General features: G+C 46.9%; 1 protein-coding gene across 1 annotated transcript in view; it reads right to left on the reverse strand.

Annotated features, from left to right (window-relative positions):
• PCSK6 (proprotein convertase subtilisin/kexin type 6) overlaps positions 1–12,811 on the reverse strand; it is a gene marked incomplete in the record, with an annotated part of 362,327 nt that extends 349,516 nt beyond the window's left edge. Inside the window, 1 exon segment of the mRNA XM_030189752.1 lies at positions 12,526–12,811. Coding sequence (XP_030045612.1) covers positions 12,526–12,699 — 174 coding nt within the window.
• Positions 12,812–13,083: the final 272 nt, after the last annotated feature.

Genomic DNA, 13,083 nt, shown 5'->3' on the forward strand with positions numbered 1-13,083 from the left:
GATGTCATTAACCCCGCCCCTGATGTCAACCCTATCCCGGAAATGCTTCTATTGGACCAAATTGGACCAATAGAAGCCCCGGAAAGGCTTCTATTGGACCAAATTGGACCAATAGAAGCCCCCGAAAAAAGCGCAAACCCCGCACAGCTGCAACGAAAAAGAAGCCCAATTTCCCGCAGCCCGCAGCCTTCGAAAATTTCCAGCATCATGACTTAAAAACCAGCCCAATTGGGTGGGAAACCCACCCATCTGGCAACACTGTGTGGGAGTCACACTTTTATTTACTGAGATTTGTTAACTACATAAGGTAGTGGAGCTCCAATTCTTCCCCAGGGGCCTCTCTGACCTCCAGCTTTTCTACTCCCTAAGCCATGCCCGCCCAGCTCTGCCCCTCCGGGGTCCGCTCCCCCTTGGGCAGGACCAAGATTTAAGGTGGTTCTGGAACCAACGCAGCCTAACTGCCTTTTTTTTCCCCACCCGCTTTATGGAAGTCACTCCCTCAGCATCTGAATCTTTGAGAGGTCTTATGCTCTTTTCAAAGCCTCTTTGAAAACTTATTTTTTCCAATTGGCTTTTGACTTTTTAACTTACTCCCTTTTTGAACCCTGGGATGGGCAGTTATTCTGGTGAACAACTGACAGATGCAAATGCCTTATACTGTAGTGTATTGTATGTCTCTGGTTTGAGTGTTCTTTTCTATAAAATTGTGGCGTTCCTGTCCACATTTTAAGAAAAATTTGATTGCAAACCATCTTGATTTGTCTCAGATAAAAAAATGGTATAACAAGTTAAATTTTAATAAATGATAAACTGCGAGGGAGTATCATCTGAAAATTCTTGGAGTCACTATTGACCAAAACCTCACACTTGACACCCATGTGAGGAATACAACGAAAAAAATGTTCTACTCGATGTGGAAACTCAAAAGAATAAAACCTTTTTTCCCCAAGAAACATCTTCCGCACCCTAGTACAGTCACTAGTGATAAGTCACCTGGACTACTGCAACACTCTGTACGCAGGTTGTAAAGAACAGACCATTAAAAAACTCCAAACAGCCCTGAACACTGCAGCCCGACTCATTTTTGGAAAAACTAAATACGAAAGTGCGAAGCCCCTAAGAGAGAAACTACCCTGGCTCCCGCTCAAGGAACGAATTGAGTTCAAGATCTGCACGACCGTACACAAAATCATTCACGCAGACGCCCCACTCTACACGTTAAACCTAGTGGACTTACCGCCCAGAAACGCCAAAAGATCAGCCCGCAAATTCCTCCATTTGAACCCCCCCCCCCCAGCTGTAAAGGAATTAAATACAAACAGGCATATGCTACTACCTTTGCGTACAAAAGCACACAGATATGGAACGCACGACCCATGGCCCTGAAAACCACGGACAACTTAACCAGCTTTTGCAAATCTTTGAAGACACATCTCTTCAACAACTACTACTACTACTAACTAGCATTTCTAAAGCGCTACTAGGGTTACGCAGCGCTGTACAATCAAACATATAAACGGCGAGTGACCGTACTCACTCGCAAATGCGCAGTAGAGACCTTCTCTGCCCTGCCCCCACATCAATACGTGATGACGGGGGGGCGGAACACAGAGGGTCTGTATTGCGCATTGCTGAGGGAGGGACACCGCCGTCTAACGCTCCCCCCACCCGAGTCGCCGCCGCCACCCACCTTCTACCCGGTCGGGCCCTCGCTCCACTATTGAAACAGCGAGGGTCCGGGAACGCAGCACTGAGCTCTGCTGAGCTGCCGACATCGCCCTTCCTTCTTCTTCTCTGCCTCTGTCCCGCCCCTCGACGACGTTACGTCACACGAGGGCGGGACAGGCAGAGAAGAAGAACGAAGGCCGACGTCGGCAGCTCAGCAGAGCTCAGTGCTGCGTTCCCGGACCCTCGCTGTTTCAATAGCGGAGCGAGGGCCCGGCCGGGTGGAAGGTGGGTGGTGACGGCTCGGTGGGGGGGCGCGAACTCGGAGGGGGAGGGGCAGCGGTGAACTCGGCGGTGGGGGCGGGCCTTTCAACCCCCCCCCCTTCCTATAATAGCCCGTTTTTACGGGCTCAAAGTCTAGTTTAAACATAAAAGGACAGTCCCTTCTCAAAGAGCTTACAATCTAAAAGACAAGAGAACAATCTAAAGACAAGTGAACAATCTAGAGGACGAGTGAACAGATAATCTGATAGGGTGGATAGATTGGAGGATGAGTGAGCAGTTAATCTGATAGGGTGGATAGATTGGGCCATTTCATATTTCTAGAGCGGTTAGGCGCCGAAGGCAGCATTGAAAAGGTGAGTTTTCAACAAAGCCTACAAAAGACATCCTTAATGAAACAAATCATTCCTTAAACCACTCAAGTGCTTCAAAAAAAAAACACCTCTCACACGACCTTACCTAACACCTTTCCATCTAAATCCTCATCTACCTTCAGCTTATTATCGACTGCATTTAAGATCATGTAATGACTATATCATAACACCACTCTGTAAGCCACATTGAGCCTGCAAAAAGGTGGGATAATGTGGGGTGCAAATGCAATAAATAAATTAAGGGAAGCTGTAATGCCCAATAGACTCCTTGGCATCCCCATAAACATGTGATTATCAGTATGTTACTTTCTACAGTTTATCACTCTCTCCTGCCTCAAACGCCCAAGCACCATTAGATGTTTCTCGCACCTTCTGTCCTTGGTAACACCACCCCTTTTCTGAGGGCGCACCCCCCCCCCCCCCCCCCGAACCATCACACCAGACTGTGCATAAGACTTTCTCTGCTCTGGCAACTTAATGGAGCTCCCAGAGACCAAAGGTATCAACTACAATGTTTACATTCCCTTGTGATTTTGTTCTGGCTTGTGTGTAAAAGACTCAGGCCCAGATGCACTAAACGTTTTTCATCGTTAAATGAGCCCTTAAGGAAGAATTTCCTATCCTTTCCATGCACTAAAGCCTATTTTTCGACGGCAGTAGCAGCTAACGAAACTGGAATGCAAATGAGAAACTACCATTGAAATGTAGACAATTCGGAATGCACTAACCATACCGATGATAGCAACGATTCACTTACCACCAGAAATTTAACGTCAGCTCAGACCTGTCGTTAAAGCCTGAGCTGTCATCTCCCCACTGCCCCCTGCACGATGAAAAACCAAATTGCTGGCATGTTTTAAAAGAAAAGTGGCTCCCTGCTTCCCTGTGCCCCCCCCCCCCCCCCGAAGTCCCCGCTGCTCCCCGCTGCTCCGTTTGTGAAATAAAAGCTTTAAAAATGAAACCTTTGCAGTTGCTGGGCTCCCCCTCCCTTCCTGTGTCTCTCTTCTTTAGTCGGCAATGCTCCGCCTCCTGCCCTCCTCCACCTCCGTGCCCCCCCCCCGATTTCGTACCCGCCGCTCCCCCCCCTCCACCATAATGGCCGGTGCAGCGCCTCTCACCTATGTTTGAAGGCGCTGCACAGGATGGATCAGCTATTCTTTAGCTCTTATGTCTCCTCCGATGTCTCCTTTTTCTTCCAGTGTCCGCCCTCCTCTGACGTCAGCTATCTACGTAGATAACTGACGTCAGAGGAGGGCGGACACAGGAAGAAAAAGCATGCTTTGCGCATGCTTTACGAGCCGATTACCGACGGGGATTAGTGCATCGTTCTTTCCAATACCGCACCAAACTTTTTGGGGCTGTGTTTTTGGAGCATGCTTCGTTATTTGAGATTCGGTAAAGGTTTTTACGTTTCTGATTTTTTTACGTTTGCTTGATGCATCTACCCCTCAGGGTGGACCTGAAAGGCATTCCAGAAATTCTGTAATACTACACATATTGATCAAGTGGCTGCAATTAATTTATATAGCAGAACATATGGTGTTTTTAGTTTTAGTTTTCTTGGACGAGTGGCAGAGTCTACTATCTCAAACTGGAGTTCCTTTCTGATTTGCTTTTTTGTAAACTGCTTTGATCTTTAGGGGAAAGGGAAATGGGACTTGATATACTGCCTTTCTGTGGTTTTTTGCAACTACATTCAAAGCAGTTTGCATAGTACATACAGGTGGTACTTATTTGTACCTTGAGTGAATTCCTTCAAAAAGGTGGTAAATAAATCCTAATAAATAAATAAATACCTGGGGCAATGAAGGGTTAAGTGACTTGCCCAGAGTCACAAGGATTTGCAGTGGGAATTGAACCCAGTTCTCCAGGATCAAAGTCCACTGCACTAACCACTAGGCTGCTCCTCCACTAGCAACATTCCAGGTAGAATCTCAAATAGGGAAAGGGAAATGGGACTTGATACACCATCTGCAGTTTACATAGTATATATACAGGTACTTATTTGTACCTGGGGCAATGGAGGGTTAAGTGACTTGCCCAGAGTCACCAGGAGCTGCAGTGGGAATTGAACCCAGTTCTCCAGGATCAAAGTCCACTGCACTAACCACTAGGCTACTCCTCCACTCATTCCACCAATAAGAGCCAACCTCATCAGTGATGTCACAATGGCTTAAAGTCCATTGCACTAACCACTAGGCTACTCCTCCACTCATTCCATAAATAAGAGCCAACCTCATCAGTGATGTCACAATGGCTTAAAGTCCACTGCACTAACCACTAGACTACTCCTCCACTAGCAACATTCCAGGTAGAATTTCAAATAGGGAAAGGGAAATGGGACTTGATATACTGCTTTCCTATGTTTTTTTGCAACTACATTCAAAGCAGTTTACATAGTATATACAGGTACTTATTTGTACCTGGGGCAATGGAGGGTTACGTGAATTGCCCACAGTCACAAGGAGCTACAGAGGGAATCGAACCCAGTTACCTAAGATCAAAGTCCACTGTGCTAACCACTAGGCCACTCCTCCACCATATTATCATTGCTACCATCAAAACTGTGCTTGGCACATTTCATTTGCTTTAAAGGGTGCCACAGTCAGTTGGCTCCTGTCATAACTTAAGACAATTCTAAATTTTACATGCTAATATGTTTTCAGTGACAGGAGCTCAAGACTAACAGGCCACAGCAAGAGAGATCTATGCTGTTCCTTCAGTAGCTTTACATAAGCGTAAAAGCAGTGGTTCTTTGTTAGATTCTTGCTCGAGATGCAATACCATCTGATGATCACTGCTACTTAGACAAAGCCGAGCATCCACCTGAACACTCATATTTGGAAAAAAACAAAATACGAAAGTGCCAAATCCCTAAGAGAAAAGCTACACTGGCTTCCACTTAAAGAACGTATTACGTTCAAGGTCAGAACTCTGGTTCATAAAATCATTCACGGAGATGCCCCGGCCTACATGTTGGACCTTATTAACTTGCCACCCAGAAAGATCAGCACACACATTTCCTAAATCTTCACTTCCCCAGCCGTAAAGGACTAAAATACAGATCAACACATGCGGTCAGCTTTTCCTACATGAGCACGCAGCTGTGGAATGCATTGCCACTTAACCTGAAAACAATTTACGACCTAATCAACTTTCGTAAATCACTGAAAACCTACCTCTTCAACAAGGCATAACACAATGATCCATAACAGGAACTCTATCGCATCTCCACTTACCTGTTATTCTGACTGTTTTCTTTCTATACCCGATTGCTTAATTCACCTGATTGCTTAATTCTATTATGTTATCCATGTTCTTTATGTAATACAAAGTACGAAAGCGCAACACCCCTCCGCGAAAAACTACACTGGCTCCCACTCAAAGAACGCATCACGTTCAAACTCTGTACCTTGGTCCATAAAATCATCCACGGTGACGCCCCAGCATACATGTCGGATCTAATAGAACTACCACCCAGAAATGCAAAAAAAATCCTCTAGCACATTCCTCAATCTTCATCCTCCTAAATGCAAAGGCTTGAAATACAGATCGATGCATTCATCAACCTTTTCCTACACAAGTACACAGCTCTGGAACTCACTGCCACATAACCTGAAATCGCTCTACGAAGTGACCACTTTCCGCAAATTCCTGAAGACCTATCTCTTCGACAAAATATATCATAAAGAACAACATGCGTAACTCCACCTTCTTCAAGATATCCAGGAATGTTCTCTATGTCTTTTGCTCCCATACCTTCTTGTACCTAACGCCTTTGACTCTAACACTATCATGTATTTCACCACCATGTAACCAAAACTTCTGCTAAAACAAATGTATACGCTTTTCTATTCCCAATATTATGTATTTCACCACCATGTACCCAAAACTTGCTGTAAATCCAAATGTACATTCTTTTCTACTTCCAATATCCACGATGAAATGTAAGCCACATTGAGCCTGCAAAAAGGTGGGATAATGTGGGATACAAATGCAATAATAATAATAATACCAATTGTATCTTTTAATCTGGAATGGCAAATGCCATGATGGAACATTGTAAGCCTCATTGAGCCTAAGGTCTAAGGTTTGGCAATTAGCTAGAAGAATGGTCTAAGGTTTGGCAATTAAAATTCAATGCGAAGAAATGCAAAGTGATGCACTTAGGGCGGTGGCCGTAGCTAGAAGGTTACTAGGCTGTATAGAGAGAGGTGTGACCAGCAGAAGAAAAGAGGTGTTGATGCCCCTGTACAAGTCGTTGGTGAGGCCCCACCTGGAGTATTGTGTTCAGTTTTGGAGGCCGTATCTTGCTAAGGATGTAAAAAGAATTGAAGCGGTGCAAAGAAAAGCTACTAGGATGGTATGGGATTTGCGTTACAAGACGTACGAGGAGAGACTTGCGGACCTGAACACGTATACCCTGGAGGAAAGGAGGAACAGGGGTGATATGATACAGACGTTCAAATATTTGAAAGGTATTAATCTGCAAACAAACCTTTTCCAGAGATGGGAAGGCGGTAGAACGAGAGGGCATGAAATGAGATTGAAGGGGGGCAGACTCAAGAAGAATATCAGGAAGTATTTTTTCACGGAGAGGGTGGTGGATGCTTGGAATGCCCTCCCGCGGGAGGTGGTGGAGATGAAAACGGTAACGGAATTCAAACACGCGTGGGATAAACATAAAGGAATCCTGTGCAGAAGAAAGGGATCCTCAGGAGCTTAGCCTAGAATGGGTGGCAGAGCTGGTGGTTGGGAGGCGGGGCTACTGCTGGGCAGACATATACGGTCTGTGCTGGGGCTGGTGGTTGGGAGGCGGGACTAGTGCTGGGCAGACTTATACGGTCTGTGCTGGTGGTGGAGGTGGGACTGGTAGTTGGGAGGCGGGGATAGTGCTGGGCAGACTTATACGGTCTGTGCCGGGGCTGGTGGTTGGGCAGTGGGGATAGTGCTGGGCAGACTTATAGGGTCTGTGCCAGAGCTGGTGATAGGAGGCGGGACTGGTAGTTGGGAGGCGGGGATAGTGCTGGGCAGACTTATAGGGTCTGTGCCAGAGCAGGTGATAGGAGGCGGGACTGGTAGTTGGGAGGCAGGGATAGTGCTGGGCAGACTTATACGGTCTGTGCCAGAGCTGGTGGTGGGAGGTGAACTGGTGGTTGGGAGGTGAGGATAGTGCTGGGCAGACTTATAGGGTCTGTGCCAGAGCTGGTGGTGGGAGGCGGGGTTGGTGGTTGGGAGGCGGGGATAGGGCTGGCCAGACTTATACGGTCTGTGCACTGAAGAGGACAGTACAAATAAAAAAAGTAGCACATATGAATTTATCTTCTTGGGCAGACTGGATGGACCATGCAGGTCTTTTTCTGCCGTCATCTACTATGTTACTATGAGCCTGCAAATAGGTGGGAAAATGTGGGATACAAATGCAACAAATAAATACTGGACACACTTTTTAGTAGGTCTGGCATTGTTTATTTCATCACCATGTGTCTAAGCAAAGCACCTTCTGTATCTACAGATGAATCCACATCTGGCAGGTTAAAATCTCCCAGTAAAAAAAAAAAAACACTTATCCCCTCATGCCATTTCAGTACCTTATTAAATCTACTTCTAGTACCATCAACCCCCTCCCCCCACCCCCCACCTTCCAAGATGGTCCACAGTGCTTCCCACATTACCCTAATTTCCAAAAACTGCCTTACGAATATCCATGTTAGAGTTCACCTGAGCCCAATCGCAGTAGGGTTGAATACTCCTAGATGAAGAATCAAGGTGTTTCTGATGTATGAAGTGAATCTGGAATTTGTGGCCAGTGAATGTGGCAGTTAGCTTTGCAGAGTTTAAAAAAAAAAAAAAAAAAAAAAAAAAAGGTTTCGGGCGAATTCCTAAAAGAAAGTCCATAAACCATTAAGGTGAAGTTGGGAAAATCCACTGTTTATTCCTGGGATAAGCAGCAGCATAAAATCTGGTTTTACTCTTTTTTGGGACCTTGCCAGGTACTTGTGACCTGAATCAGCCACTGCTGGGAACAGGACATTGGGCTTGATCGAACCTTAGCTCTGCCCTAAGATGGCAACGCTCGTGTACTACTACTACTACTACTATTTAGCATTTCTATAGTGCTACAAGGCATACGCAGCGCTGCACAAACATAGAAGAAAGACAGTCCCTGCTCAAACAGCTTACAATCTAATAGATAAAAAATAAATAAAGTAAGCAAATCAAATCAATTAATGTGTACAGGAAGGAGGAGAGGAGGGTAGGTGGAGGCGAGTGGTTACAAGTGGTTACGAGTCAAAAGCAATGTTAAAGAGGTGGGCTTTCAGTCTAGATTTAAAGGTGGCCAAGGATGGGGCAAGACGTAGGGGCTCAGGAAGTTTATTCCAGGCGTAGGGTGCAGCGAGACAGAAGGCGCGAAGTCTGGAGTTGGCAGTAGTGGAGAAGGGAACAGATAAGAAGGATTTATCCATGGAGCGGAGTGCACGGGAAGGGGTGTAGGGAAGGACGAGTGTGGAGAGATACTGGGGAGCAGCAGAGTGAGTACATTTATAGGTTAGTAGAAGAAGTTTGAACAGGATGCGAAAACGGATAGGGAGCCAGTGAAGGGTCTTGAGGAGAGGGGTAGTATGAGTAAAGTGACCCTGGCGGAAGATGAGATGGGCAGCAGAGTTTTGAACCGACTGGAGAGGGGAGAGGTGACTAAGTGGGAGGCCAGCAAGAAGCAGATTGCAGTAGTCTAAACGAGAGGTGACAAGGGTGTGGATGAGGGTTTTGGTAGAGTGCTCGGAAAGAAAGGGGCGGATTTTACGGATGTTGTAAAGAAAGAAACGACAGGTCTTGGCAATCTGCTGGATATGAGCAGAGAAGGAGAGAGAAGAGTCAAAGATGACCCCAAGGTTTCGAGCTGAGGAGACAGGGAGAATGAGAGAGCCATCAACAGAAATAGAAAACGGGGGGAGCGGGGAGGTGGGTTTGGGGGGGGGGGGGGGGGGGGGAAATGAGAAGCTCAGTTTTGGTCATATTTAATTTCAGGTGTACCTATCCCTTTGGGGTACTATCATGTCCAATTAGAAACAAGTACAATTCAGTTACAAAGTTTCACAACAGAAATAATAAAGAAAATGAAATACATATCTTGAAAACTTAAAATGCACTGAACAAAGTGGACTCTAGTTCTTGAAAGCTCTTGCCTTAATAAGGTCTCTAAACTGCCACCCACCTAGACTCTGTAAGACAGCATGGAATATAAATAAAATGCAGTGCGTTACTGCTAGGCATTTGTAATCCCTGTGTGTTTTGATGTATGGTGATGGCACCTTGTGTGTTTCTCCATGTGCTCTTCGCATGTTTTTTATGTGGGGAAGAGGGCAGCATGAGAGATGGTAGTGCAGTGGCAGGGAGGTAGATTTTGAGGATGGGGCAATCTGTGGTGTGCTGGAGGAGCTGCGAGGGCAGCTTGCAGGATAGTCACATGGTATGTTTGATTTGGACAGTTGCGTGTTCTTGGGTGACTGTACTTTACTATTGTTATGGAGTTCTTTTTCTCTGTTACGATTTATTATTGTAAACCACTTTGACTGCTATGGTAGGGAGGTCGTATATCAAGTCTGAATAAACTGTATACAGAAGCAGTTGTGGGGGGGGGGAGCAAAGAACAGGGAGAGGAAATCCTTTAACTGCTGTATTTCACTCCAAGTTCCTATGCTACAGAAGCTGAACTCCGAATGCACTGGGCCATTTTTGCACCCTTATTTCTCTGAAACCCCCAGTCCAATTCCACCCCATTTCTGAGTTCAATTTACCATTTTACTGGTTTTCCCAAATGCAAAGTTTCATCCCATTTGATTAAATTTTCAGAGTTATTTTGGTTTCAGGCAGACAAACATTCTGAACCTCTCTTGTATAATTCTTTCCAACTTCCAAAGAAATGAAAGGGAAAAGAAATGAAAGGGATGGGATTTTGGATTAAGTAAAACTAGTACCTCTCCTACACTTACAGTGCATTCATTCCTACTAAACATTAGCAATGCATCATTTTTTTAAAAGATTACCTATTCTATTTCAACACAGGGTACCCCTAAACACTTGCTTTCTGTATCTAATGGGGAGCCTGGTCCTGAGGATAGGAGAGGTGCTCGTCACCTTAGCTATGGCACAGGTGTGATCATGGAAATGAAAGCTATGACCGGGGGGGGGGGGGGGGGGGGGGGGACAGAGATAACATTATCTTAAGCAACATAAGTACATAAGTATTGCCATACTGGGACAGACCAAAGGTCCATCAAGCCCAGCATCCTGTTTCCAACAGTGGCCAATCCAGGTCACAAATACCTGGCAAGATCCCCCAAAAAGTACAAAATATTTTATGCTGTTTATCCCAGAAATATTTTGGTCTATGGCCTTTTCCTTTAGGAAGCCGTCCAAACCTTTTTTAAACCCTGCTAAGCTAACCACCTTTACCACATTCTCTGACAACAAATTCCAGAGTTTAATTACATATTGAGTGAAGAAAAATTTCCCCCATTCATTTTAAATTTACTACTTTGTAGCTTCATTGCATGCCCCCTAGTATTTTTGGAAAGAGTAAAGTCTACCCTTTCCACTGCACTCATTATTTTATAGACTTTTAGCATATCTCCCCTGAGCCATCTTTTCTCCAAGCTGAAGAGAACCTAGCTGCTTTAGCCTTTCCTCATTGGGAAGTCGTCCCTGAGTCCTGTTTGCTATGCTGTGCTACTGTTTCGGGCACATTAAAAACGCTTGAGCACCACTGAGAAACACTGATTTTATTCCTCCCCATGTCTAAATGTTCAGTGCATCATATATCTCCTTAAACTTTTTCAGTCACATATCTAGAGCAGACGCACATCTTTTATTTGTTAACTTGTCCATGTTCATCATTCCTAATTTCTGCGGGCGTTTGATATTTTGGTTAGTTTCCTACAGCTCCTTAATTACTATTTATCTTCTCACACTGATTTACAGTCCAGTTCTTCATTCCATCTGCTAAAAAAATAAAATCTGGAATGTGCGCTGTCGCCTCTAATTCATTTGTTAACTTTTTCATTTCTCGAGTCTCTAACCTCCCAGCAGACCGGCCGACCACACACTAAGTGAAAGCAGAAGAGAAAGAAGGTGACCGAGCGCTCGTCAGATCGTTTGCAGTAAAAATCATAAACCGAATCAACCTTAACAATTCATCCGGGGAAACAGCTTTAATTGCTCGATCCTGCTGGCGGCGGAGGCGGTTCTGAAAACGCAGTACAGGCTTCCCTCGAACAACAACAAAAAAATACTTAAGTGTTTACAAGTCAAAGTTAGATTTAGGACTTTCACTAACAATCTAGACTTACTAGGAAAAAAAAAGGCACAAATGAAACGGGCGCTAGGAAGGTTTTCAGTGGAGTGTGTGACAGAGTGAGACTAGGTGCGAGTGTGTGTGAGAGAGAGTGTGTGGCAGGGGGCCCCTTCCCTCGCGGTCCCAGGGTATTGGGACCCCCCCGTCCCTCCCAGTTGTAGGGTGGCCGGCCGGCCCTCCCTGTCCCCCAATTCCAGCGGGGCCCCCTCATTCCCCCCCCCCCCCAGACTTACTAGGAAAAAAAAGGCACAAATGAAACGGGCGCTAGGAAGGTTTTCAGTGGCGTGTGTGACAGAGTGAGACAGGGTGCGAGTGTGTGTGAGAGAGAGTGTGTGGCAGGGGGCCCCCCTCCCTCGCGGTCCAAGGGTATTGGGCCCCCCCCCCGTCCCTCCCTGTCCCCCAATTCCAGCGGGGCCCCCTCATCTCTCCCTCCCGCTGAGCTGACTGGGTCCATTCTGCAAAATCTCTTCTTAGCTCCCGACGCACCGGGGCAGGATGTGAACGGGTTTTCCTTCCCTGCACTTTATCACAACTACACACACTCTTGTGCCTCACGAGCACATCCCCAGGGGAACGGACTGGGCTGACGAGAGAGAACTAAAGTTCAGGCCGGGTCCCTGACTTGCTTCTAGGGTTACAAAATGCAGCTTCTCCACACTTGGAGCACAAAAGCCGATTCATTTCTTCCCGGTTCCCCGTGAAAGGCGAGAGTCCTCTGCTCCCACCCCCACTCCCCCAAGTCCCTCTAATCACTCCAAGAAAAGTTCCCGAGCCAACCTGCCCTTTCCAGAAGAGCAAAAGCCCAGAACTCCCGCCCAAAGCAGCCCCCCCTCCCCCCTCGGACCTTACCTGTCCTAAGTTCACGTAGCCGTATCTGGAAGCCAAGTGGGCCGCCTCCCGCGCTCCTCCGCTCACTTTCAGCGCCCAGTGGTTGGAGTAGACGGGGCGGCCGGGCAGAGAGCGCGCGGCGGCCAGGCAGAGCAGGAGAAGCGGCGGCAGACACGCGGTCCCCGGAGCGGCCATGGCGGTGACGGCCGGGCAGGAGCGGAGCCGGAGACACTTCAGCTGCAGGAGCCCGTCCTGGTCCCTCCCCCGCCACGCGCGCGCCGCCAAAAAAACTTGCCGGCCGAAGGGCAATAGGAAACCGCAGGCGCGTGCCGCACAGCCGCACGCGCTCGCTGGGTGGCGCGAGGAGGGAGGGAGGGAGGAGGACAGCCCGGGCCAATAGGCTCGCGCTGGACTTCAGGCAGGAGCGAAAGGGGGACCGAGAAGCGCTGGTTCCTAAGGAATAAAGGAAAGTTCTTGGGGCTGGCTGGGGTGACGTATTCACCCCACCACTTCCATCATATGGCAAAAGGGAAATAATAGCTGCTTTTCTCGTCCTTACCTAGAGTGTTAGTCCACTCT

This window comes from Microcaecilia unicolor, chromosome 1 (genome assembly GCF_901765095.1).
Source record: "Microcaecilia unicolor chromosome 1, aMicUni1.1, whole genome shotgun sequence".
NCBI lineage: Eukaryota > Metazoa > Chordata > Amphibia > Gymnophiona > Siphonopidae > Microcaecilia > Microcaecilia unicolor.